Raw genomic sequence first — 26,901 nt, forward strand, 5'->3', positions numbered from 1 at the left:
CAGAGAAACCCATCCTAATAACTGGCAGTGGTTGTGTTATCCCTAGCCTATTCATCTGGTATACATTGTAGCATAATTCTTTGAGGAGAACTCAAAGCTAACAGCAGAAATGTTTAGATTTTCAAGCTGCTTTGAGTGTTAAACATATTAGATATCTGGGTAGACATTAGTTTGTGGCCTGATATTTATTATCACAAATGAAGGCATACACCCAAAATATCAAGTGGCAAAACCACAGACATTTGACATATGGTTATCCTAGCTTCTGAAGGTTAGACATCTGTACAGCTGTTCAGCTAGAGCTGGCATCTTATAGAGGATTACGAAAATATACTACAGTGAATTCTGAGTCGATAAAACAGCGTAATGGTCTAATGTGACATTGTTTTCTTTCCGTAGAGTTTAGTTACTTTGTGCAGAAAGACTACATCAGCACCTTTAAATCTGCAGTCATTCTCAATATTATTATCAGTGGTCTCTGTCTGAGATCAAGCTGTTAAAATTATCAGTTTCTATGAAAAACTAGCCTATGTCCTGAGGTGACTTTTAGAATACTTATGGGATACTCAGATGTTTATAGATTTTATAATTAATTTGCTTATCTTGAGCTTCCATTCTGTTTAAAGTGCACAGCAGTGCTTAAGTATTTTGCCTGTAGGTTGAGTGTTTCTAGCCTTTTAAGAGGCATAATAGACTTCTATATCAAATAATTTTATAATTCTGATACTGTGCCTTGCCCTTTGGTTGTGCCATATGCAGAGAAGCTTCTGTAGTAACTTAAATAGATTAGTAATTCCAAAAGATAAACGTATGTGTTTTGTGGCAGATGAGAGCAGTATAATTTAATTTTAGGCTGATTTATTTCACAAGTTTGACTAGCGAGTCAAAAGTGCTAAACCCTGTTTGGCCCAGAGATCTTCCAGTCTCCCTTCTTGATTGTGGGATCATTTGTCTCACCTACCTTCCTACCAGCTTTTTCAGTAATATTCTTTCCTTTTGGATAGCTTTAAAAGAACAGCCTTTAGCAGCGTTTCCCAGCCGTCACAGCTCTCAGTCTATTTTGCCTGCTCCCATGAATATCTCTGCTTAGGCAGAACTGTGCTGCTGCCCTTCATTCCAGAGAGCATGAATCATCTTGACTTTGTATATTTCTGTACCTATCTATATAAAGCCAATAAAGATGGGGTGGTTCCAGTTTTGTTAGGCTTTGAGCCAACTCTAGAGTATGTAGAGTTTAATATTCTATGGATTGCATGCAAGTAACAAGGTTTTGTTTAATAAGAGAAGGCACGGGGTCAGCTCTTCCCATGTCTGTTCTCCTTTCTAGTTTCTCAGCAAGAAAAGCATGATTTGGCCTATGGAGAAAAGCACCATCTCACTACTTTTCTTCCAGTCTGCTGCTAAGGAAAGACTAGTGGTGGAATATCATTGTGCCTGATGCTGCTGCACCACCTAGTCTTTCTTCCCTGATGAAATGGGTGAGGTCCCACTTCTGCAGCTTTGAGGCAGCTCCTCCTGGGGTTCACAAACTGAGAAGAGCAAAAGAACTGGAGACGCTTTGATGGAGGCCATAAAAGCATTCTGACTATCTGATGCTTCCAGAAGAAGGTGGTCTGTAAAGCTACATTTGCTCAGAGCTGGCTCAGTAGCTGTCTTAAGGGAGGAAGGCAGAAGTCATCTGGCACACAATACTGCGCAACTTAAAATGACAAACTCTTCTTTCTTATGAAATGTATCTTGGCATAGTTAATATCCACACAGAGCCGTCATCAATATTGCTTACTTCCAACCCCTCCAAATTGCTCAATGATTTCTTCAAGAGTTGCTGAAGTAAGAAGCGAGAGGGCCAGGAGAAGGATTTAAATGTTGAAGTCTACTAAGCTTGGATTAAATAGATGGAATTCTAGCACTAAATAAGACATTAAGCTTAGACTCTGGGTCGTCAGTGATAGACATGGGAGACAGGATGAATTCTTGGTTAATGTATGATGGAAAACTCTCTGTTTCCTTTGCTATTATCTTAAAGCAATGGCTCTTGACCTCTGGCAGTGTGTAAGCCTCAAAAGTTTCACCTCTGTAGATAACCTAGCAGATAAGAGATTTTCCTTGGTTGTTCTTAATCAGATACAGTGTAGCTGATACTACTTAGACAAAGCATTTAGTTTTTGAATGCATCTTTGCAATTGCTTTTCTCTCTTAAGGGACATGTTGAAATAAAAATGTGGTCAAATTAAATAGCTTCAGCACCAGAGATGCTTGTCTTGGTGCAATGCTTCAAGGTCAGGGATGATTTCTGTTTAAACCCATGTGTTTGTCAGATAATGAATTATGTTTTCTTCAAGCTTTCCTGTGTGACCGTGTGAGTACAGATTACTTCTGAGAAACACTTTGGAAGGTGATTTTAGGAGAAAGTATTGTTTCCTCGTAATGTCTCAATCATTCAAATAGCTCATCTTCCCATGTCTGTAAATGAATTCTTCAAGCCTTTCAACATTTTCAGTGATTCTTAATTTTGGATTTGGTATGTGCGTTGTTAATTGTATTAGAATGAATTTTTGGTTTCTTGTTCCAGGCGTGATGTGTGTGCTGTTTCTGCATGTTGCCATTTTGAAATAACAAATGTCATTAGATGGCTGCTATTATTTGAGGTTAATATAATCAAGATGACCTACCAAACTGGTGATAAATCTGTAGCAAAGACTATGCACTTCCTTCCCTCCTTATGCATTCTGCTGTCAGCATGCAGATAGCTTGCCACTGGGTGGAGATCACTGGGTTTGATCTCTGAAGGCCAAAGGCATTCGATGAAGTCTTGTAGAAGGCAATGACTTCTAGGCGGCCTAGTTTAGATCTGGCTTAGAGGTCATCTAGATTTGGGTCTAAATTGCCACTATCACAGAATCAATCAATGTTTACTTAAAAACTAATGTAAAACTGAGGCTCATGGTATCCCTAGCAGTGTGTGGAGCAGTGTTGTGGCTCTGTCGAACAAGCTCAGGATGCCAGTTCTTCCAGTGCTTGGTACCCTACAGAGCAGCTCTCAGGATAGCAGAATTGTGTCCAACTCACATAGGTCTCATCTGTAGGGAGAGGAATCCCAGCTAAGCTGAAGTGAAACTTTCTGAAGAGCCACTCAAGGATATTGATTTCAGTAGCCAAGAACAGATAGGTTTAAAAATGAATAATGGTGGGAGAAGAGGGGAGAGGGGCAATACAAAGACTTCTCCAGAACTCATGTGAGTGCAGCAGAAAACCTTAATAAAAACCCCTTTCTTTCTGGGATAACTGAAAACAACAAAGCGCTGTATTCTGAAAACTCATTAGGATTATCTCAAACGTGTGTTGCTTAAAATACATTAGGCAAGAAAGTTCTGGAGCGCCATTGAATTACTAAAGCTTTTCTTCTGTGTGGACTTCACCAGCAGCTTGTGAAGAAGCCAGGACTCCAGTCCCAAGGCTGTCTGGCTCTCACTAGGCTAAGTATTGTATTACTGCCTGGCCCATTTTTTGAATTTGCTGCCAATTAATCTTGTTCTATATGTAATCTCCTTAAACTCTCTGAAGTGCAGCATAGATGCGTATTCTAACTGAAGTTGCATCATTTTAATTTCCTGAATAGACTCCTGTAGATTCTCTGCTAGGAATATGGTATTTATAGGTATCATTTGTATGTTATTTAGTGGGGCATAACCCAAATCATCATCAAGCACTTCAAAAATAGCATGCAACAGCCGTAATGCTGAGGATGAGGTGCAGGTCAAGGGTTCAAACACAGAGATTAAAGGGATGGCTTCTGCTCTACCCTCTTTACTTTGTCATGCTTGCTGTAAGTGGATGTCAAGACCCTGTAGTACATAAACCACCGTGCTTCTCCAGTTGTGTTTGGTGGTTTGTTTTTTCTTAATTTGTATTTTTAGTTAGTGAACCTGATCATTTTCCTCCACTGATATTTACAGGAGGAATCTTACTGACTTGAGTGGAAACAGGATTGCCTGTGGCGATTAAAAGCACAGGTGCTAGGATTAAGGAAGGCCTTCTTTGTTTTTGGTGGTATACACACTGAAACTGGAATGATACAGAGAGATGAGTGTGGTAACCCTGGGGCTGACAAGCAGATTTGGAAGGGTATATGAGAGGATCAAACTGGGAGGTGTAAGCATGGGGGGAAGAACTCTGGCATTCATAAAACTTTTATCAAGACTTGAGTCTTAACTAATTTAAAGATGTGAATTGTCTATTAGAAGAAGGAACTCCTCTGAGTGTAGCACTGTTGCACTGTCACATGCAGCCTTCATAGAAAAATGTCTGTTTTCAGGACAAAAATACCCCATAACCCATTAATAATTGTGTTGATTCACTGGGAGCTATAATACCTCAACACCTCCCAAACATTCTCCTTCAGATTTTGGTCATTCTGGCTCAAATTGTTGGGATCAGAATCCTGTCTGAAGTCATTGTTATTTTTGTGATTGCGTTCTGGATGCCCTTTATCAAGTTATGGTTTTTAATGCAGATTGCCCGCTGTGTTGTGGGCATCAGGGCTTGCTGTAATCCCATGTTCTCACTTGGTGGTGGAGGTGAATGGCTTTGGGGCCACATCCTGTTGATGACTCTCTTGTGATTGTTTCCACTGAACTTACTCTATCCTCAGGAATGAGAACTTTCATCTATGTATATATTCTACTTCTATTTATTTATGGTTATACGTATATATCAGAAACATACCTTTGATTTGCAAGTTGGCAAGTAGTTACATATGTGGATGTATATGTGGATAGCAGTCGTGCGTGTTAAGCAGTACGTTATATAAAGTAGCCATTATCTTCTGGAACGTGAGCGTTGCAGGAACGGGCTGTGGTTGTGTGAAATGCAATCCCACTGGCAGTGGGGCTGCTTGTATTAGTAAGGTCAGCAGGATCTGCTCTCAGAATTCATGCAGGCATTACTGCACGCACTAATGAAGTGTATGGCGCAGAGGTATGGGCCTCTACTTCAGTAAAGATAATAAACCCCGAGGTTTTACTATTTATTGTGGTGTACATATTAAAATTTTCCGTTATTTGTCGTCTCCTTTTTGCCGTACCTTTATTAGGTGCCACCTTAGCTCTTCAAGCTGAACCCTCTTACGTGCACTTTTATTAGAAGGAGAATTTGAACGTTAATGCCCCGCACCCCGCATCAGAATAACTGAGATTCTACGTGACCACAGCAACTGCTGCAGATTTCTGTGCGTGCCACAAAGAATTAATTGTGCAAGCATCCCACAGTCGTCATCAGTGTGCAAGTTTACAAAACTCACCTCTTAACTTATAAAAGTTATTCCTCTTCCAACAGTGTTCTTTAGTTTATGAAATGTGGCCAGCCACCTTACTTAATGACCTGGTCGTCAGCAGTTTTAGAAAGATTATTGCCTTTGTATTTCACGCAGCACATTTGCGTATAACCAAAACAATCTCAAAAGAAACCACAAATTGTAAAATCCTGACCACATAATTTTTAAGTTAATAGGAAACATGAAACTTTTAAGTTTAGTGAAGTAACTTTCCAGGTGTCCCTGTTTTTCCTATAAACAGTTACTGTTTATTAAAAAATATTAATATCAATATATTAAAAGACAGTATTGTATTAAATGCTTCAGAACAGATAAGTTCTGTTCTTTCCTTGTGTGAATGGTGAGAGCCAGTTTCTGCTTTCTGGTTTACAAAGCTCCTACTGACAGCAGGCGCACAGGGCAAGTCCATCCGCTTTGAAGAGGCAGAGGGAGAGGTAAGTGCTTGTTCAGTTCAGCCTTAGTGCCTGGTAATCCCTTCAGCTTTTGAAACTGTTTAGAAATGGATGAGGATAGAGGGCTTTTCAGGATAAAACACAAAGCCATAATTAGGCTGGGTTTTGACCGATATATTGGTCCTGAATCTTAAAGGTAGAATGTGAAAGCTGAGTTACCTGTGCAGATCACGCCTTGAGTATATTCTGACACTGTTGTTCTTTGTCCAGCTTTGAGGAGTGGATGGAATTTGGCTGGATAATTTTGGATGTTTTATCATGGTCTCTTCTGGACAGTTCCAGAAGATGTCTGGAAGGTTTCCTCTCCTAGGGCAGGTGGAGCAGCTCAGACATGTGCCATAGCTTGCTGCAGCTGCTGGCAGTTTAGCTCAAGCAGCCAAGGCTTTGGGAGCAGAAAAGCCAAAGCCTGGCTTGCTGTTGCTTCTGGGAAGTTCTGCCTGGCAAATACAACACCATGGGGACACGGTGAGGTTGTAGGGAACTGAGCATCATTGCACTGGAGAAGCAAAGCTGAGATGAAACTGGGAAGACCTGACACTCTGCATCACACGAAGGGTTAGAAACAGAAGCAAAAGGACCAAATGAGAACAAAAGAAAGTGTCTTCCTAGCCAGGCTGCCAAATCAGGAGTGATCTCAGCAGAACCTGATTGCATGAGTTTGCTGTCAGCCTGGTTGCATCTCTAGTGGCTTCTATAAGGCACTTTGAAGCTTGGACCCCAGCACCCATGGCATACCCAAACAAGGCATTGCCAAGTCTCCAGGGCTGTACTTGTGAAAGAGATGGCAAAGTTTAGGTTTGTTTTTTTTCTTCAAATAGGAATTAACTGCAGGGATCTGTCAGGATGGTTCTTGCAGAGCTCTTTAGAGGTAACAGAGTTTCCTACTGGAGGAAAGAGCGGAGTGCTTTTTTTTATAAGATCATTAAGGTTGGAAAAGATCACTATGACCGTCTAGTAGTCCAACCCTTGAGGGCTGTGAAGCCCCTGGGCAGTGTAGCACCGACAGTAACCAAACAGCATGAGACCATATGTTCAGTGTATGACATTTCTCCGTGGTTTCAGTTGCATCTTTAGGAGAAAATCACTTAACAGTCTTATTCTTTGGAAGAGTTTGTTTTAGGATATAATGCTGAGGGGGTGTGCAAGGTCATTTCTGCAGGGCAGAGTGGGGCTCGGGGTCTGAGCCCGGCCCATGCCTGCACACAGCTCCGGGCTCAGGCTGCGATGTGCGCTGCGGCCGAAAGAGGCAGTGGAAAAACTGAATTGCAAACGCAGCCTGAGAATGCGGGGCTTGAGAGCTTCTGTCAAGTGCAGGGAGGAGGAGAGCAGGAGGGAAGAACCCGGAGCCGAGCCTGCTTCCCGCTGGAATTGCCCCAAACGTGCGTGGAAGTGAAAAGTAAAGAGTAGGGCAGCGCAAAGCCCGATGCGCTGCTACCGGGAGGTCCTCGTCCTGCCCCTTGCATACTTGCACGGAACCATATCCCGGCACCTAAATGTAGCGAGGTTGCCGTTTGACCCAATTACCCTAATAAAAGGGGCGAGGGGCGCTGCAGCCGTCCTTTTGAAAGAGGAAAAAAAAAAGGACGCGCCGGGGCTGCCCCTCTCGCCCCCGGCCGGGCTGCGGCTGGTCCCTGCCGGGCTCGGAGAATAAATAGGCGGGCGGCGGCGGAGCCCTCCGCTCTCTGCCCGCAGCCCCACCACGTCACTTCGCGGCGAGGCGAGCACGTGGGGCGGGGAGCCCTTATAAATCTCCCTCTCCCTGCGCGGCCGTGATGTTATCTGCTGGCACCCGTCCCCTCCTCGCAGGGAGCGCCGCGGGGCCAAGGGAGGCGGGGGGCGCCGGGCGGAGCGCTAGGGCCAGCCCCGCGGGGGAGGCCGGCCGGCAGAGCGGAGCTGCGGCCAGCCCCGGGCGGCCGCTCCGCGCCTACGATCCGCGGGAGGCCGTCGGGGCGGCGGCGGCGGCGGCCTCGCTGAGTCGCGGCGGAAGGAGGAGGAAGAGGAGGGAGCTGGAAAAAGCCCCGCAGCAGCGCGCAGCGGCCCGGCCGGGGGTGGGTCGGTGCATGCGGCGCGGGGCGCAAGCAGCAGCCTGCGGGACGCGGCGGGCGGACGAGCAGCAGCAGCCGCCGCCGCAGCTCCGCCGCTCAGCGCCGGGGCCGGGCGCCGCAGCGGGGCCGGGGCTGCGCGCCGCCGGGCGCACACGTGCGCGCTTCTCCCGTCGCCGCCGCGGGGGCTGAGCGCCGGCACCGCGGGGCTCGGCTCGGCGCCGGCTGCGGCAGCGCCCTTCTGCCCATCACTTCTTCCCCCTCCTTTTTTTTTTCCCTTCTTTTTTTTTTTTTTTTTCTTTTGGGTTTTCCACTGTGCGCCGCCAGCTCGCTGCGAACAGCCTCTTTTCTATTGACTTGATTTGCGAGTTTATCTATTTGGTTGGTATTATTTTTTTCCCCCATTTTTATTTTTCTTTTTTTTTTTTTTTCCACCCTTTTTCTTTTGCTGCCGCTCTCTCCACCCCCGACTCTCACTAGGCTGCTGTTTTTTGGTTGTTTTTTTTTTGTGTGTGTGGGGGGGGGTTTTTGTATCACTATTGGTATTTTTTCCACTGGCGACTCCCGTGCGTTTGTGGATTGCAAGCCGTCCTTGCAGTCCGATTGTTCACTGCATTTTGTCTGCAGATCCTCCCTTTGTTTGCACACATCCCCCTGTTATTTTTTAATATTAGCCCCTCACCCCCCCCAACCCCCCACCCCCATCGTTGTCGTTCGTGGTTAAAGTCACTCTTTTTTCGGGGGGCGCTGTATTTAAGCACTTAAGATGCACTGCTATCTCCTGAGCGTGTTCCTCACCCTGGATCTGGCCGCCGTGGCTCTCAGCCTGTCTACCTGCAGCACCCTCGACATGGATCAGTTCATGCGCAAGAGGATCGAGGCGATCCGGGGGCAGATTCTGAGCAAGCTGAAGCTCACCAGCCCCCCGGACGAGTACCCCGAGCCCGAGGAGGTGCCCCCGGAGGTCATCTCCATCTACAACAGCACCAGGGACCTGCTGCAGGAGAAAGCCAACCACAGAGCCGCCACTTGCGAGAGGGAGCGGAGCGACGAGGAGTACTACGCCAAAGAAGTTTACAAAATAGACATGCATCCGTTTTACCCCGAAAGTAAGTGCTCTGCGGACGTGAATTCACTTGGCGGTGCCCACCAGCCCCGTACATCACAACCCCTCCCTCTTTGCTCCTCTTGCTCTCAGCATCCCATCTGCTTGCTTATAGGGCTTCCTTTAGATGGGGGGAATTAATATGTTGAAGGGGGGGACTCGGTTGTCCCCCAACTTCACAGCGTTTCGGATCCCTGCTGAGGTCACCCTATGTGGTCCCCAGGGGTGCCCGTGCAGCTGCCCCGCTGCCCTGGGTGCAGCCTCTGAGAGGAGCCAACATCTTTCCGCTGCCGTTGCTTCCCTTGGAGTGTCTGGGTCGGGCAAGTTTCCATCTCTCCAGGACTGAAAAGAAAAGGAGGTCTTAAAAAGAAAAAAGGAACAACAAAACCCACAGCAATCCCTCCTGGGTCTCCTTTGCCCCTCCAGCACTCTGCACTCGGTTGATGCTCAGAGAGCTCCAGCTTCCCCCTCTGTCCCTCCCCGCCTGCCCGCTTGGTGCATGGGCGCTTTCATTTCAGGTAGAGGAAAAGTTTTCCCTTCTGGGTAGCCTGGCTGCTTGGAACCTGTCTCAGCCCGTCTGCCTTCTCACTGCTGTTAACCACTTTCTGGCGATCGGTGCCGCATTTAGTGCAGTGGAAGGGTACAAACACACTGTGTTGACCAGATCCACTGAGCGCAACTAAGAATTGCAACAATGCGCCTTTTTGTTTGGGTTGTGAGGTCTAAGTTTATAGGGAGAAAAAAAGAAAGGGGGAAAAAAAGGGAAAAACACTGCACTCCCTTAAAAGAATCTCGATCATCATCGTGCCGAGGAAAGTGAAATACCAGAAGCAGAAAGTAACTCCTCCACTTGCGTACCCAGAGCCGCATCCCCACTATTTCGCCTCTCTCCCTTCCTTCTGTCTCCCCTCCCACAACTGGATGCCCCATCTCCTCACCGACTGGGTCTGCAAAGCACATCCCTTTGGCTCACACAGATAATGCAGCCATCTTGGTAACTTTATCCTAGAGTTTCTAATTGCGTTTTCTCTTATTTATTTTTAGTTGAGCGAGTTGTAGCTTTGAGGCTTGCTCTGTCTTGCATGTGATCGTCCCAGGATGGCAGCCAAGGCATCCGAGCCCCGCGCTGGGCGCAGCTGCCTCCCTTTGTTGTTAAATGACAGCATCAGGTATGGGACACCCTGGCAGTCAGAGCCGTTTTAGTATTGTAATTATGGCACCATCCCTAATAGCCATGCTAAATACACTCCACCCTTGTTACCCAGAGGGAAGAAATACTTTTTTTTCCCTTTTATTTATTTATTTATTTATTTATTTTAAGAAAAAAATATATATATTTGGAGCCAAGAGACTGTGAGCAAAGAGGTTCAGTGTAATTTGCAGCAATAGCAACTAGGTCAATGTTCAGGTCAGTGGGGTTTTGCTGAGTTTTGTTGAAAGTCTGCGCTTCTGTTTTGGGACCTCCTGGGTCATGTCATGAGTGGAGAAGTGGGCATCTATGGGTAGGGCTGGAGTGGCTGAGAGCCAAACGAGGGGCAGTCTCTGGTGGTGAAATGCCTCAGTCCTGACCACACTCCATATGTCCCCTGCTGTGAGGAGACTCCCAAAGACCAATGGTCCAGAAAGCGCAGTTACCTGTGCTGTGCCTCTTGGGTGGTGTAGCAAAAGAGGATCTAATTATAAAGCCTTGTCAGAGGCCAGGTTAGCACTGAGGGATCAATCCAGGCTTCAGATGAATAGAGGAGATTGCAGGTACCTACCAACAGAGTGCATCACAAGTTTGGGATCAGAGGGCCCTGCGGCAGCAGATTCCATCCTGCTGTGCGCTGCCGCGAACATCCCAGTAAGTAGGTTAACTGCTTTTCCACTGCTCTCGAGTTAGACCAAACGGAGTGAACCTTTCCAAAAAAGACAGCAGGGACGAAATCGCCCCACCATATTTTAAAGGAAGAACTCGAAAGCACAGCTCCAAGGTGTCTCAGAGCAGGTTTCTTTAACCCTGTGTTTTCTCCATGCCTGAGAGAGGCAGGAAGGAGAAGAGGGTCGCACGCTGCTGGGAGGAAGGCATGGGAAAGATCAGCGGTTCAGTCCCTGCCGCGAGCCGTGAGCACTCGGCAACCGCCTGCGACCCAAGTATTACAAATATGCTCTAATTATACTCGTAGTCGGCCATATATCACTGCAGATCGCTGATAGGTCTTTGTGGGGCATTTTATAAAGTTCAGACTAAATATTTTTAGCAATGAGGAGATTTAAAAGGAAAACTATAAGAGATATTGTATATACCCTAAGGCATATTTTGTCTTAAATATTATCCTTGGCCAACTGTACTGTATAAATACAGTAAATATGAATAGAACTGGCGAGGTGCCAATCTCCTGGGATGAATTTTAGTCAAGAAGGTATTTATGGGATATAAATAATACTGTGTCAACATTTAAAGAAGGGATCTGATTAGTTTTGAATTTATTCATATTAATCTTTTCACATGCTGTTAGTTTAAGGCTCAAAGTAAAGTTATGCTAAGGTTTACCGATAGTTTGCACTGAGGAAGTAAGGGGGCATCTGGCATCTGGCTTGACAGTCCACTTGAGGTTAAAGACACATCCAGTGTGGAAATAGATGTGGAAATTCAACGAGCTGGGGACTGCCGGAACCAAAACCAACAGATGTGAAAAGCAGTGGTGGAAAAAATACTACAAAGAGGTTTTGAAAAACCCAAAGGCTTTTGTTTGTGAAGCATGCCTCTGTGTGTTGTGCTTGTGGCAGCGTGGGCTAGCTGCTGGGAGCTTAACTCCCTCCCAAGTGTAATTGGCAGCCAGAGATCGAGTCATGTTAGAGGTTTGTTGTTTATCGGTTCCTCATGGATGATCCAGGCTATTGACTCAACCTAGTTATTATTGATCTGAGGCTGAGTGATAATCATCACTGCACTGATAATAAGCAGAAATTGAATGCCAGCATAGCAGATTATAATGCTAATGCACAGCTGGGGGACTCTAGCAAAATAGGCAGCACGTGTGTGCAAGGGTTGGGCCTGATTCTGTTATCTTTATTCACAGCAGTTCTTATTGCAGACAATGAGTCGATCAGTACTGATAGCTGAAGGCTTTACAAGGCAGATTATGGGTCTTTTGCACACTGTGAGGTGGCTCAGTAGCTCATGAAATGGCAGTCCTTCTGGGCCTGGTTCTGATGTCATGTGGATTTTGGGGTGCCTCTCCAGATTCCTGCCTAAGCTTGGTGGTGGGCCTGGGAGTTGTATTCAGAAGGGACCCATAAGGATCGTCAACTTGGAATAGTCTATGATTCTGTGATTTTGGGAGCTCTGCACCACAAATATCGCTTTACACAGGCTGGCATTCTGCTGAGCCATTCGCTTAATGAAAGCCAACATTATGAACTGCCTGTGCACAATGCCATGCTTCTACTTTGTCAACAAGGACTCGATTTACCAGCAATTACACCTATGTGGGCTCCTTTTCTTCAGGGCACTGGGGCTGCTGTGCTCTGACCTTCCAGCACCGCCAGCATCAGCACCACTATGTGACCGGCTCCAGCCGTGAAGCTCACATGCATGCACATTTAGCACAACAGAGAACTTTATGTTTTGGGATTTCTGATATTGTTAATGATATGAAAGCAGCCCTGAAAGGAACACCTTAGATTAAGACCTCCTGGCTCTGTTGACCTTATGGTAGGGCTCTGCAGCACCACTTTGGGGTACTGCCTCTTGTTCACAGCAGAGAGGACCTGAAGCAATGGGAAGCCTTTCCCCAGGAGGGATGTGGGAGGAACAGCTCCTTGCTTATGAATGGCACTTATTACAGGCCTCCTGTATGAGGATGTAAAAAACAGGAAATTGCAGATGGCTTTAAAAAGAGGCTGGGTTGTTGTCTGGACAGTAGTCATCTACATGCTACAAGGGATAATAAAATAATGTGCTCTGTGGTGCTGATCGGGTAAAATCAGAGAAGCTCTCTAACTCCTGCTCATGTTGAGCAGCTATGGGGTGCAGTGCATGTGGTCTGCTGCCGCCTTGACCATCCATTACTGCTGGGAGGTCATAGACTGGTGTGGTGAATCCTTCCTCACCACGGTTCTCTCAGAGTACAGAAAAGCAAAGACCCATGTCCCAGCCTGAGTTCCTACTACTGCAAGACCGAAGCATAGGGCTGTCTTCTGAAGCCAGTGTCATGGACCTCTCTGGGTCTGTTTTAAAGATCTGCTTCCACTCTGCCATTTGTTGAGTGAAAGGTTAGCTGAGCATCACAGCCCCTGCTACACACAGCCTATCAGGGGTGTGTGTGTTTTGCCATCTCAGAGACCCACCTGAAACCATGTCCTAGTCTTCTACTTGTCCTAGTCCTCTAATACTGAAGGAGGTCCACGTCTGGAGATCTGCTGGGCCTTCCTGAGGCTGGAGCTGATCCTGCTGCCTGGTTTGCAGGGCTGGCAGGGCACAGGTGGTTGTGCAGAGACAAGAGGACTAATCATCATCAGCTGTTGCTTTTGGCTTAATTTGACCTCGATACACTGCTTCAGTTCAGTGGCAGTCTTTAATGTGATTGCATTATTTTGAAATTGCTACTTTCAGAGTATTTCTGAGATTTTGAGGTTCCTGCTTGTGTAATTACTGAGCAAGAAGATGAATGGGGGCTCCAGGCTGTTGACTTCAGTGAGCTTCTTCAGCAAGGTACTGAAACACACTTGTGAATGAACTCATTAACACTAAGATTATATGTGTGCCCTATTAGCTTCCTGAATTGGGGCCTGGTTCATGGGATGTTTGCAGGGTTGAGGAAAGCCAGATGGCTCAAATCCCTCTTGCTTCTTTTAAATCTGTCATTTGGTCATCAGAGCTTGGCCAGAAGGAAACGTGGTGCCAAGGTTGTGCCTGTTGTGAAACCACATACTACACGTTTTTGATCGGGATCAGGCAGTTTGTAGCCTGAGAATCATATGTCCCCAGGTACTGCTTATTCTAGCACTGTGCTGGGGATGTTTGATTTTGTTTGTTATGATTAACATTATTGTTTGGGTTCTTTGTTCAGTGGACTTTCCCATCCTGCCTTCCACACCAGGCTGTTGGTTGTTTTCAGTCCACGCTCTTTGTGCTTAGCTGCAGCATTGCTCTTGGTGGACTACCTGCAGGGTCCATCCTGAGCAGTTTGGTGCTTAAAGCACCTCTCCTATGCATGTCCTCGCTGTCCTTGCTGAAACTTGCAGATTTGTCTGGGACAACAGGATGAGGAGTTGAAGAAACTTGGCATAAAATGTTGCGTTTTACTTCCTTCCAGTGTGATCAATTGTTACTTATTCTCTACCAAAACAACACACCCCCTTGAAATACCTCTTACCCTGCAGCAAATGTTCTCCAGCGCCCATCTTTAGTTTAGAGGAGATATGAGAGTTTGCAGCAGATTTGTGGCAGAGAACATGGGGAGGACCTCGTTCAGGTTTTCATTTGGAAGATGAGAGAGGTTTACTGTGTTGTTGTTTTTTTCTTTGTGTGATGCTCACTGATGTATTCAGGATCTTCCCAATACAGTTGAGCTATTTCCACTGAAATCTTAGGGCAGAAGCCTCTTTTAGTTTTTAGGCAAGGCCTTGCATGATGTGATGCTGGTAAGTGGCTGAGATTCTGACATACTACTGCAATAGAGACAGCTTATGAATAATAGCCTGACTTCAGGTTATTATAAATTACTGTGCAGGTTGCTACAAATGATGAGTTGACCTTATGACTGACCCTGTTATGAGCTGGAGATTGGGCTAGACATCCTTTACAACTTGAATTAACCTGTGATCCTCATAATAATAATTTTAAATTCAAGAAAAACAATGCGTGGTGTTTCAAATTCCATCGGGTGGTCTGGAATCAACTATCACCAAGTTTCTAAAGATGTGCTTTGTTTTGTGAATCTTGTGTTTGTTCCTCTGCATTGCAGCTTCCTTGCATCAGAAAGTTCTTGTTCTTCTACCCTCTGCCCCCATTTTTCTTTTGTTTTCCTTGTGTGAATGTTTCTTTTCAAACAAGCCTCATAGGTTGCATGTAAATAGAGTATTGTATTACATTTCAGCCAAAGCTGTATCATCCTTTAGGCAAACTGAGGGGCAGAAAGGCAAATGTTGTGATGTTGACCTTTTGCTTTGTTTGTTTGGCTCCTTCCCACCATATCTAACCCACACTGCACTGACAAATACCGCATCTGTCTTGACAGGCGCATTCACAAATAGCCATTCATTCATAACTTGGAGCTGTTGCAAGGCTCCGTAGTGGTTGCTTAATCTGACAGTTGTGTGTTTGAGTGGAGACTTTAAAGAAAAGGCTTTGCAAAATGACCATCCGTTCAGTCTGACTTTGGGAAAACCAGGAGGGAGGTCTTGGGTGAAAGAGGATACTGTGCTTAAGTATGTGTGTGTGCGTGTGTACATGAGTGCACACACGCGCGTGCATATATTTCAGGGTTTTGAAACATCTGGTGTTGCCAAAGCCCAAATTGGAATGTTCTGGGAAGGATAATTTAATTTTTAGCTTCTGGATTCTTTTCAGTGATGGTAATTTCAACACTTCCTGGGGAGAGTCTATCAGTGGTTATGTGCATCAAATGCAGCAGTAAATCTGTCATTCTTTCCATTTCAGTTTTTCAGTCTTACAACTTCGTTATTTTTCCCTGTTTGGCTGGTGTTAGTATCCAGTGTTTTCCCTGGCTTCATCTCTTTTAAACCCCTGCCTTGAATTTTAAAAGGCGAGCTAAGCCTGCTGAAGTTCCTTCTCTTGTTTTTGTTTATGTATAGCATTTGCAATTCAGCAGCGAGCTCAGCTGATGGTAACTTATCTTTATCATGGTGATGACTGAAAGATAACAATCAGAACATGTTGGTTTTTGTTCCTTGGGGGTGGGGGGGATAAATGAAAAACCAACAACCCCGTGAGTGTACACTGTACTAAGGAGAGTGAAGAACTAGCAGCCCTGACTCTTTGGAAGTGCCAGAGAGTACCCAGCAATCCTGTATTTGAAGAAGGCTTCTGTGCAGTAATAATTAATAAAGCTGAGCCTGCCTTCATGCATAAAGATGATCTCTAGTACCTCAGGCTGATCAGAGAGTATCCCTTGCTCATATGGGTGAGCCACATCTGATAGATTGTATAAATTGACTTTCCAGGGTGAGCAGTAATGAAGCACTTCTGGACGGCCCAGATGAGTTCTGGGAAAGGACAACCCATGCAGAACTTTTCATGTACTAAGTCACATATAAACATGGTGCAGCGGATCTGTCCTCTTTGGATGCAGTGGTGGATTAAAATCATGTCAGAAGATGCTGTCAGGCATGATGTGATCAGAGTCCAGTGTTCACCATAGCCTCTGGTAGGCTGCTTCTCCTCCTTCCACCATTAGTTGCTTCCAGGGCTGTGACAGGTTGGGAAAGCTGGGATGTGTCACTGCTGCCCTGGGAACACAGCAGCAGTGAAGCAGCTTTTCTCTCTGTGCTGAACTTGTAGCAGTCACACTTCTAGGGTTTGATGCAGGAATCAGTCCAGTTGACTGGGTAGTATCACAGCATTGTAGGTAAAATTTACAGAGGTGGGGGACAGATCCACTGAGATGTATGATAGCAGCGGTTTATTTATTTATCCATGCACCTGTGGGCTGTGCTTTCATAGGGGATATTTGCCCTCCAGGAAGGATAAACAGTATATGGTGTTCTCCAACATGATAGAACATTTTAGTCTGCCTGGAGATGTGCTGGATCTATGCAAATCCTTGATGTTCTCATTCTCGCCCAATCTAAGAGAGATCCAGCCCAGTTTTCTTGGCTGTTATAGCTGGCTCTGGGCTTCCCTGGCAGAGCAGCAGCTGTATGTATCTTGTGCCAATCACTGCTCTATATCAACTTTTTTCTCTGATGCACGCTTTGGAAGTGAAGTAGGCGCATTTCAACATTGAGGTATGCTGAAAGATGCCTGTATCTTTCATTTGTGGTGCTTGTTGCATGTTTACCTAGTGTATAATGGCAGGCTATTGCAGCGGACAGTACATACAGCTTCAGATTTGCAAGCAAGGAACAAGTTCCAGCTTTCTTGAAAATAAATTTGCTGCTCTGATCTAGTGGAGTGATAGGAACTGAGAGGCTTCCTGCCAGGGTATACAGTTTGGAAAGGAAGGGAGCTAAGTAAGCATCTTAGTCCCACTTAGGATGGACTTAAGCAGGTTGTTGGGGGTCGGAGCTGTCTCTCCTTCTCTTAATCTTGATTCTTTATCCTGGCTTGTGTTTATTCTCAATGCTAGGAACCATGTATTTGGAAACTTCACATCCCTCTTGCTAATCAGGGAAGAAAAGAACCCCAAAAGGATCTAGGAAAAGAGATCTTTATAAAGGTGGCCAGGGGCTGAGTTACAACACTATCATATGTCTGAAGGAACTTGTCTCCTTCCAAGTTGGAGTCCTATTATTTTCCCACTTTACTGGGAGACTTAATTTTCTCTGGCTGGAAGTGTATTTGTTGAGGTAGAGTTTGGAAAGAAATCTGCCTAATGCACGCTTGCCACAAGGCCAGCTATACATGTGATACAGCCAAACCTTTCCATTCTTCTGCCTTTTGTGAGTATGTTCCCCAGATTAAGGGCTGTAGTCCAAAGCCTGCTGAAAACACTGGAAGTCTTTCCATTGACTGCAGAAGTGTTTGGATCAAGAATTAAGTACTGTTCCTTTGTTTCAGAGAACAGCCACATCTTCAAGATATACTGAGACGTGTTAGTCTAATGCAGTACTTTCCCTTTTATTCAGTTGCCGCCAGAGATGTTCTTCTGTGTAAAGCCTTGCAAAAAATAAAATAAAATAAAAATCACTTTAAAAGCAAATACCATAGTTGCTTATTGATAGAAACATTTGATGGCAGATATCATCTGGGAACAGCATATGGCAGCAACATGGCAAGAATTGCAGAAAAGGAGGCATGAGTTCACGTCGTGTACTTCTTAGGTATTCCACACTTCCCCCTATCTAAAATAAATGACCATGTGACTGCAAAGGTCTCAGCAAATAAACGCGCCATAATATATCTCTATCATCTTACCCACAGTGAGTTTTTGTCTTAAAGTTCATCACTCTGCATCTGCAGGCTTCCTAAATACAAGGATAGAATCAATTCTTGGCACCCAGAATCTCAAGGCTGTGAATAAGAATGCGGCAAATCCCTGAGCAGTGGACTGTGAAGGAAGGTCAGGCCCAAGCCAACAAGGTGTTTTAATGTTATGAGTAAAATCCTGAAAGTCAGTTCTGAATGGAGCTAGAGCCACAAAAACAACCTGTAGAAGTCAATTTACTGCATGATAAATACTAGGTTTACAGGCTGGAAAGCCAGGTAGTGCAGGAACAAGAACTGTGCTGATAGCATGAAAGTGCATGTGGTTTTCTGTAAAGCCCCTCTGAGTACGTATATCACAAAGTGCCTTCTGAAATAATGAGTTAACTTCTGAGGTACTTTTTTTTTTCCTTTTTTTTTAATTCCTTTTTTTTTTTTTTTTTTTTTTTTTTTGTGGATGAAAGGTTGGAACAATTTAATTTTGAATTGGTAGAGCCACTCCAGATTTTTTCCTTGTGTTGTTGTAGTTGGAATCTGTGCAGTGATTGTTTAGGCAAGCAGAACCGTCATTGTGGCTGGGGTTTTAAGAAGCACCTAAAGGAGCTAGGAATTTCACTCCTGCTTGTTGCTTTCGGGATCCCAGCCTTTTACTCAGATAAAGCCTGAGTTGAGTAAATCTGCTTTGCTGATTAGAAATGTTTTGGATTCTGTTTTGTATCATGTTTGCATTAACTACTATGTGTTTTTCAAAGCTGGGAAGACTCACCAGCCTCTACAGGTCTTAAAAAGTAAAAAAGAGGCAAGAGAAAAAATGTCATTCTATCTGAGAAAAATAATCTCTGTTATGGCACTTCCTATGTCATGTTGAACAAAATTGAAATCCAAGCAATTTGAAGAGAGATATGAATCCAAAGGGCTTGATTCTTATTTGATCTAAGGCAAGATTACAGTGTCACAGGGTATGAAGTGCCTTAATGTAACAACAGCCAGACCTGCAAGCAGGTTTCTGAGCGTACCTTAATGTTACCACACAGCTGAAGTAGATATTCATTTCAGCAGGTAGGCTGCCACTTGTTGCCAATGACCTGCACTGTACTGTGCTTTTGTGAGGCTTGAGCTCATGATGCTCTAGAAGGTCTTGAGCCATTGTAGAATAGACATTGACCGGAAGCCACCATTATGATCTTTTGATCTCCCTATGTTCATTTGCTAGGCCATAGTATTTCTCTGAATTCATTTGGTAAATTGTTCCGGCAACTAATTATATACATTTGAAACAGACATCTTGGTGATTTCAGTTTATTGAGCATCAAGCTCTCACCTCTGACCCAGTTTAAACCTTCCCTTGCTGTTTGGTAGACCTTTTGTAGGTGCTTTCGCAACTCCCATCTTGAAACCCCTCTGCTTTATTTACACACTGGTGGGACTGTGGAAAACAGCAGTTCATAGCAGTTCTACAGGCTGTGCTGTTATCAGATGTACATATTACAGTCTCTCTGCACTTACTTGTGATTCTACAGTTTATACAGCTAATTTCAGCAGTGACTTTGCTAGGAGCTCTACTGGGAAAGGTAAAATTCATATCTGGCTAATTACCAACCAGGGCGTTCCCCTCCCCAGGTCTTTTTCAGAGGTGCTGAGTCTCAGGACTGAATCCCCTACCCTGTAAGTATGATCTTGATCCTCTCTTCCTAGGGTTATGTTTTTATATCAGTCCTGCTGACGTCTCTATATCTTGGTGTCTGTGCATACCAAGCAGTCTAAGTCACTTGTATTTGTGATGCGACATCTTCACTATTTGTCACATCTCTATAATTATTTCATCTGCAATTGGTTAATAGTGGCTTAGTTTCCTTCCAGGTCACTGATAAAAATATTACATAACAGAGGATTGTAAAAATGAGCCTTATGGGACCTTGTTAGAAGCCTGTCTTTCAATAGTGGTTTCCTGCCTACCATTATATTTTGAGTCTCATAAAAAAGCAAGGCTTTGATTCCTTTACTGTGTGGCCATGTTGATGTCCTGCTGTTCCTGATTCTTAATGAAGTCGTTATGTAACACCAGCTTAAATGTCTTACAGCTGCACAAGTATATTATATTTAAACACTTGTTTTATCAATAGGACTGCTGGCTCTGCTCACTAAGATCCTGGATCAATGGGGTCTATTTTCATGTTGTTTATACTCCTTTAACTCCTGAGTTGATTGTCATTCCTGCATTTTGCATGTTTTGTTTGGGATCAATATAAGGCTGTGTATGTGAGATAGCAAGGGTTACTCTGTCTAGACAATATATGTTAGCAAATATGTTCCTTAATTATAATCTTGAAGATACTGTCCAGTGTTTGGGATCTGCTGAAAGCCAATGGAACTGAATTAGGTAGCTCCTTGGACAGCTCTTTATATAGTCTTCATACAAGTTACCGAGTCTAGCTCATGTCACAATGTCTGATTACATTAACTGTTGTTATGGGACCTTTTGAATTGCTGCTGGACAAGAAAAATCAGGGCTGTTTGGCTTTTTTATTTACAGAAATGCATTTCCTAGTCCTGTTCTGTTAACTTCAACAGGTTTTTATCTTGTATTGGATGTGTATTGCACTATTAAAAGTCATCTTAAGTTTCTTGGCCATTAAGTTCTTATGCCTGCTTGGTTTTCTCATTTGCCATCTGCAGTTCTTATTTTCTGATGCTGTTATTTTCTGTTCTCAGCAGCTATGACTTTTACTTGTAATATATTGTTGCTTTTTAATTTTATCTTCTTGCAGTTGCAGTCAGGGTCTGTCAGAGAGTATTCTGTCTCCAGAGGTCTTATTTGTTTACAATGGGACTATTTTGCCTGCATAGGATATTAAATATTTGTCCATAATCCTTCCCACTTTTCTCTGTAAATAGCTCTGACCAACCGTTGCACCTCATCATTGTATTGTATCAATCTTTGTGTGACTGTCTCCTTCATAGTACTAAATCTGAATGCACACAAAGTAGTGACTTGTGATTTTGCACAGAAGATTAGATACTGCAATTAGTTTAATGTAAACTGTGAATCTTTTGAGTCATACCTGGGTAACCAAAGGGTCACAAAGTAAACTGGTGCTTAATCTGTATACTTGAAGGTGCTCAGTTTGCTGAAGTGTGGTTATATTGTGATGTTAGGCCTCGTGGGTGCCAGGCTTCCTGAGCATTGCTCAAGGAATGCCAGATACCTAAAATGAAAGGTCTTTAGAAACCAGCTGATCAGAGAATAGTATCTCATCAAGAAAGAGATATAAAGGTTCAACCTAATTAAGTTGATTCCCTTGTGCTTCGGGGAGAGGTGTAGCACCTAACTCTGGAATGGGGAGTAGGTGGAGATAATGTACGCAGTACTCAGTCAGCAGCTGTCCAAGGATGGTTGGGAGGTTGCACCAAACAGTGCAGCAAACTTGGTCTTTCTTTTCCACATTCATTGATGCAAGGCAGTGACTGTGTTGCAAAGAGGTATGTGGAGAGCTACTCAGTCATCTGAGCCCTCTGTCTATGATGCATGTGTTAAACATGCTGTAGATGGCAGGATGGATCATAATTCATCCTAGTTTTTAGGAATCAGTAAAAAGACATCAGAACTAGGAATGCTGGCACTTAAACAGGTACTTTTATCTTCAGGGAGTACTCTGATTTGGATGAGTTACTCTATAAAATAGAATAACCAGCTTTTCAAAATTAATCTTCTGTCTGACAGCCAGGATTCTATACCTTGATTTGGAGCCAGTTATCCACAAAGCTCTTTAGATAATGTTCCTTCAAACTGTGTGGTACTGTTTGTCCTGAACTTCCCAACCCCTCTGTGTTGAGCTCCATAGTAATCTCAGGCCTCAGCAAGCAGTTGCTCAGTCCATGAAGCATTTTAGGGATCTGCCTAGGCCAGGCTAGGTGAAAAGCAGAAGGAGATGAAAGCTGAGCAGGCAGGTGCGCGCTTCCTGTGCTCCAGCATCTCAGAGCAGTAAGTTCTGCAGGCGGGAGAGCTCTCTTAAACAGAGAATCACTTTCTCTGTGCTTTTCCATTCCTGATTTACGCTGGAGCAGAGTGTAAATAATTTTAATTGCAGTTACTACTCTGAAGCAGGAAATTTTACGTGATTTTAATGTGGTTAATGTGGTTCCCTCTGTCTCTAACATCCATCTGTTGCCTGCTGTCTTTGTCTTAATCATTTAAAGATGCTTTGAGTCTGTGAATCTTGACTTCTCCACAATGCACAAAAAAAGTTACTTTCTTTTGACTTTCTTTTCCATTACAGTTCTATTACTTCTTGTATAATTCCTTTTTTTTTTTTTTTTCTTTTTCCTTTTTTTTTCTTTTGCTCCCCGGAGTGCAGGAGTTGGACAATCCAACCTGCTTTTCTTGAAAATGACTTGCTTTCATTTCCTCCTCCAGCCAGGGAATAGTTTGGAAACTCAGTTGCCTGGACCCTTGGCTGAGCAGGAGGCAGCCAGCTGCACGGGCTGCCAAGGGAACAGGAGCGCTTCCTGGCAGAGGTGGGGCCAGAGGAGCCCTGCCTGTGCCGTGGGACTTGCTTTCATCTCCCTCACTCAGTAAGGCAGCGCTGAAATCTCCTGACCACGGTTTTACCTTCCAGTTAGAAGAGCTGAGCACTGAGGCCCACTCTTTTTTGTTAATATTTTTAATTTTTTTAAAAAAAAAAAAAGAAAAAAAAAAGAAAAAAAAAAAGAGCTACTTTCTCTTATTAGTAATAATAGACAAAAAAAAAAAACAACAAACAAGTCTGTGCTGGACAATCCGTGGCAAATTTCTATGGGTGTGATTTTGAACAAGGGAGGATGGGCACTCCCATCTGCCTGGCAACCATTACTATCACCTTCAGTGAATCCTCTATTGTGCAATCATGCACATTCAATTCTTGTGTTACAAATGTGATCCAGGTCTGTGCTTTATCCATTTTTAAAGCTCTGGGGACACTTGGATTAGTGGGTTTGGTTTTGGAGCACTGAGTTTTGCGGACTGTCTGAGCCCTTTTGCTAGGTGAATTGCTAGGCAGAGGAGCGCTTCAGCACTGTAGTTGTATTTAGTGACTTGCAGACAGGTTGCTGTCAGCAACACAGCAAATCCTTTATTTAATAGGATGTTCTTTGAAATGAAATTTTGCAGGTTTCCTGTTAAAACTCAATTAAACTCAATTCCTTGGTCTGCACAGTTAGAATCTTTAACAGAAGTGCACAAGTGAGAGAGTTCTCTTCTAAGCCTCTGAGATGTCTGAAAGCATCTGTCCTCTTTCATGGTTTCGTCACAAGTATGATGTAGAAGAGGTCCTGGTGTGAATATGTCTTCTGTACATAATGTTTCCTGTTTTTTGCCTCCGTGTCTGACTGACATACCTACATCTTTCAGCATCTTCTGAGTAAAGTCAGCAAATGATTAGGGGCTCCTCTGAAGATCTGATTGTTTCATTATCATCAACAGCATGGGAATCCTCCCCAGAGCACAAAACCTTGTTATCATAAGAAAGCAGGGGGGAAGATACAATTTCTTTGATACATGGAAGTGTCTTTGTTTGCCTGTTATTGTGAAATTCCAGACAGGGTGAGCTGAGCTTTACACATGTCCGGTCCAGGTTGATGCAATTCATGCTATTCAGGTTGGTCTGACTTACCTAAAAACAGGCCATATCACTAAGAGCAAATACATGAGATTTGTGCTGTGCAAAAAAACCATTTTCTCCATGAAAGTCTTTCTGGTAAGAATTTATGTTTCTGTCTGTAAGTTGGAGTGTCTGGGATCCTCCTATTGTAGAGGCTGGGCTAGCCTAAAGTAAATATGAGAATGCCTATCTTCAGTGTTACAAAGCAGTGATATTGTTTTGGGGTATTGACAGCTGAGCAGGTAGGCACAAGCATTCTTAGTTCAATGGAATTGGCAGCTATGGCAGCTGTGCTGGGTCATTAATAATTTTCTCATCACTTTTGACAAGGAATTTAGATTTTTATTGATGTCACCAAAGAAAAAAAAAAATGATGTGAAAGGAATCTTGTTTTTCCATGCTGGAAAAGTGGGGAAAATAGAAAGAACTTTGCTCTGGATATTCTTTTTATTTTTATTTTTTTCCTTCTCATTGAGAGGTGCTAAGTAAAACATCCATGGGTAGGAGCAATCCAGCTGGGGCAGCTGTAGCTGCCCACGTTTGATGAGTCAGGACTCTCCAGAGCTCCTGTGACAGAGATCCTTTTCTTTGCTCCCATTCTGGTCCTGTGAGTGTCTCAGCCAACTTTCACCCCATACTGCAGCTGCTGACAGAAAGGTTTTCTGATGTGTGGAGCCAAGGGCCAGCCACAATTTGTCCGTGTATTTACAGGGATCATTTCACTCCAGTGGAAGCACAGCCAAATATTTCTTGATAGAAGCATTCTGCATCCATCTAACAACACTATCCAATTGAGGCAAAGTGAAGAATGCCGCAATATTCTTGTAACTGTTGCTCAAGCTCCAGTGGGAGATCAGGAGGCCATTGTGAGAGGTGCTGTTGGTCTCACTGTACTTCTCCCAACCCTACGAACCTGAACTGAAAGTCAGATAAGAGTCCTCTGTAGTTTAATCAGTTACAACACAAAGAGCCTGTGTGCTTAGAAATCAAGACTTTAATACAAGTTTAAATATGGCTTTGTGGGATAGTGTTCATCTTCTTATGGCTGCGTTAGTCCATCATGCTTATCTAGGAAGCGATTGTACATGAGAAGTGGAGAAACTTCTTGTGTCATTCAGTACTCGTGCTGTTTTTTTTTGGTTGGTTGGTTGGTTTGTTATTTTGCTTTTTTTGAGGGCAGTCATTAATCATGACCTCCAGTAACTTATTTCTCATCAGCAGCGTGGTGAATCTGAAAAGAGAAATTAGAGTCAAGAGGATATTTTCCCAGAAGATTACAACAGTTGTACTGGAGGTCAAACATTTGGCTTCAGCTATTGGCCTGTTTCACTTTAAACTTGAAATGTACATCAGCAATAGCAGCAAGTTCAAAGTTTAGGATGAAATAAAGCCAAAGACTAAGAAAAAAGCATATTATAGTAATTTTACTGAACCTTCACCAGCACTCTTCGCACTGAATATAACTCTTCTTTAACAAGCTAACTCAAGATAATGAATCACCAGTGGAGGAAAGCAGTGAACAACGTAGCATCCTAGATTGGGGAATTGAAAACCAGGGGATGAAGTATTAGTCATAATTATATATGGTGTTGTTTTAAGCATGAACCTAACATTAATACCACAGAGATTTTACTCTTTATATTTGTGTTATTCCACATTTCATATGTTCTGATATAAATTATTTTAACACATGGCTTATCTCCTTATCTTAAGGAGCTGTTACAGTTTATTAGCTAGCCAGTTGCAGGATGGTTGCAGCAGTCTTCTAAGTGGATTATGCAGGAATGTTAAATGTTTATATTTGTCTATATGTTTTTATTTAGTAGCATGTACAAGTCATTTCCCCAGAAAGAGTTTGGTAAGCCTCTCCTCCACACGGGCTGTCATGGGAGCTTTCTGTGCCTGACAGCTTCACCTCCATGCTCACAGCTGTTATTTCCTTGCTGCACATGGGGCCAGGTTCTGTTGATTTTAGTAGAGTTGATGTATCGATCTTTATGCTCTGGGACCTGACCTAATGACATGCATTCCTGAATTACTTTGCATAAATATATCTGACGTGTCTAGGTATCAATGGATGCATTCATAAAGTTTGTTCAGAGATGCAGGCTGTTTGCTAGCAGCTTGTTGTCACAGAAGACACATGGAGTTGTTGTGGCTTCAAGAGGCCACTCAGCTGGTCCAGCATTGGAAAAGAGTGTAGACTTCAGTCATACAGGTAGATATTTGTGAGAATTTTTCCTAGAGGCTTGCAGTTGCCACCACTGCCTTCAAATGCAGTTCTAGTGCTTTGTTATCCCTGGTGTCCAAAGGTTTTCATGTCACTTAGCAGAAACATTCCTTGCTGCAACTCGGAACTGCTTATGGTTCATCCATTGTGGACATGGGTCATTCTCTGCTTTTTCAGCAGCTCTTGACATAGCTGAAGATTGCTTTATTGCAACAACTTCAGTTTTCTCTTGTTTGGTCTGAGCGACCCAAATTTACCTGTTGGTCTGTATTTATTGCTCTGCAGCACCTAGTTGTATGGGTACTTCTGCTTTGACCATAAGCTGCTGGTAATTACCTTCTTGGTCCAGTTTTCTGGTCTTTCAGTCTTGAATTTCTTTTATTTTTTATTTTCATTTTTTCCTAGGCCATATTTCCCCCATCTGCTAATGGGCATGTTAGTGTCCAAACTTATTGAAGTCAAGATAAATGTCAACTGTGGTTTCTCCACTATTTGCAAAGCTTGTTATCCAGTCCTGAAGGCATTTCAGGTTGTTTGGACGCTAATTGCTTTTGACAAGTCCATGTAAGCTGTTACTCAACCCCTTATTTTCTTCCAGGTGCTAACAAATAGTTCATTTAAATTTTTTCCACTCTAGTTCTGTCTTTAATTTCTCACTGCTTATTTTCCCTTTTCTTTATATATAGATAGCATGTGCTGTAATCCAGTCTTTTGATACTGCATAGGAGTATAAGAGACTATATTCTCTTACATGTAGTTGCTACTAGAATTGATACGGGACTTCTACCAAAATAGACAAAGACCAATGTATTAATTTGTGGCAGAACTTTTCAATAAATTTGGTAAGTGGAAAAAATAGTGCGGGTGCCCACAGTCCCTTGTACACATGGGCGTGCATTGACCCACATTGTTTGTATAAGAATGGTAGAATAGATGGTGGGACTGGAAGCGTACCACCTTATTGTGTGTCGTGTGTCTGTGCCTGGCTCTCTGCTTCTAAGCACAAACTGAGC

General features: G+C 43.6%; 1 protein-coding gene and 1 long non-coding RNA gene across 4 annotated transcripts in view; one reads left to right on the forward strand and one right to left on the reverse strand.

Moving 5' to 3' along the window:
- The first annotated feature begins 7,481 nt into the window (after positions 1-7,481).
- The window catches only part of TGFB2 (transforming growth factor beta 2), a 63,512-nt gene continuing 44,092 nt past the window's right edge, over positions 7,482-26,901 (forward strand). Inside the window, exon 1 of one of the 3 annotated variants that reach the window (XM_015857278.3) lies at positions 7,482-8,935. In XM_015857278.3, coding sequence (XP_015712764.1) covers positions 8,593-8,935 — 343 coding nt within the window. In that variant the 5' untranslated portion in view covers positions 7,482-8,592. Of the gene's footprint in view, positions 8,936-9,975; positions 10,101-26,901 lie in introns of those variants that run through there. The other 2 variants (XR_014944554.1, XM_085542949.1) reach the window with 2 other exon arrangements.
- On the reverse strand, positions 8,352-9,998 carry LOC146761305 (uncharacterized). Its single transcript, XR_014944555.1, has 2 exons — positions 9,870-9,998; positions 8,352-9,273 (listed from the first exon to the last, which is right to left on the reverse strand). It is a non-coding gene; the product is annotated as an uncharacterized LOC146761305 (long non-coding RNA).

The sequence above is a fragment of the Coturnix japonica genome, chromosome 3, assembly GCF_054131305.1.
Source record: "Coturnix japonica strain WE chromosome 3, WE-NBRP24, whole genome shotgun sequence".
Lineage (NCBI taxonomy): Eukaryota > Metazoa > Chordata > Aves > Galliformes > Phasianidae > Coturnix > Coturnix japonica.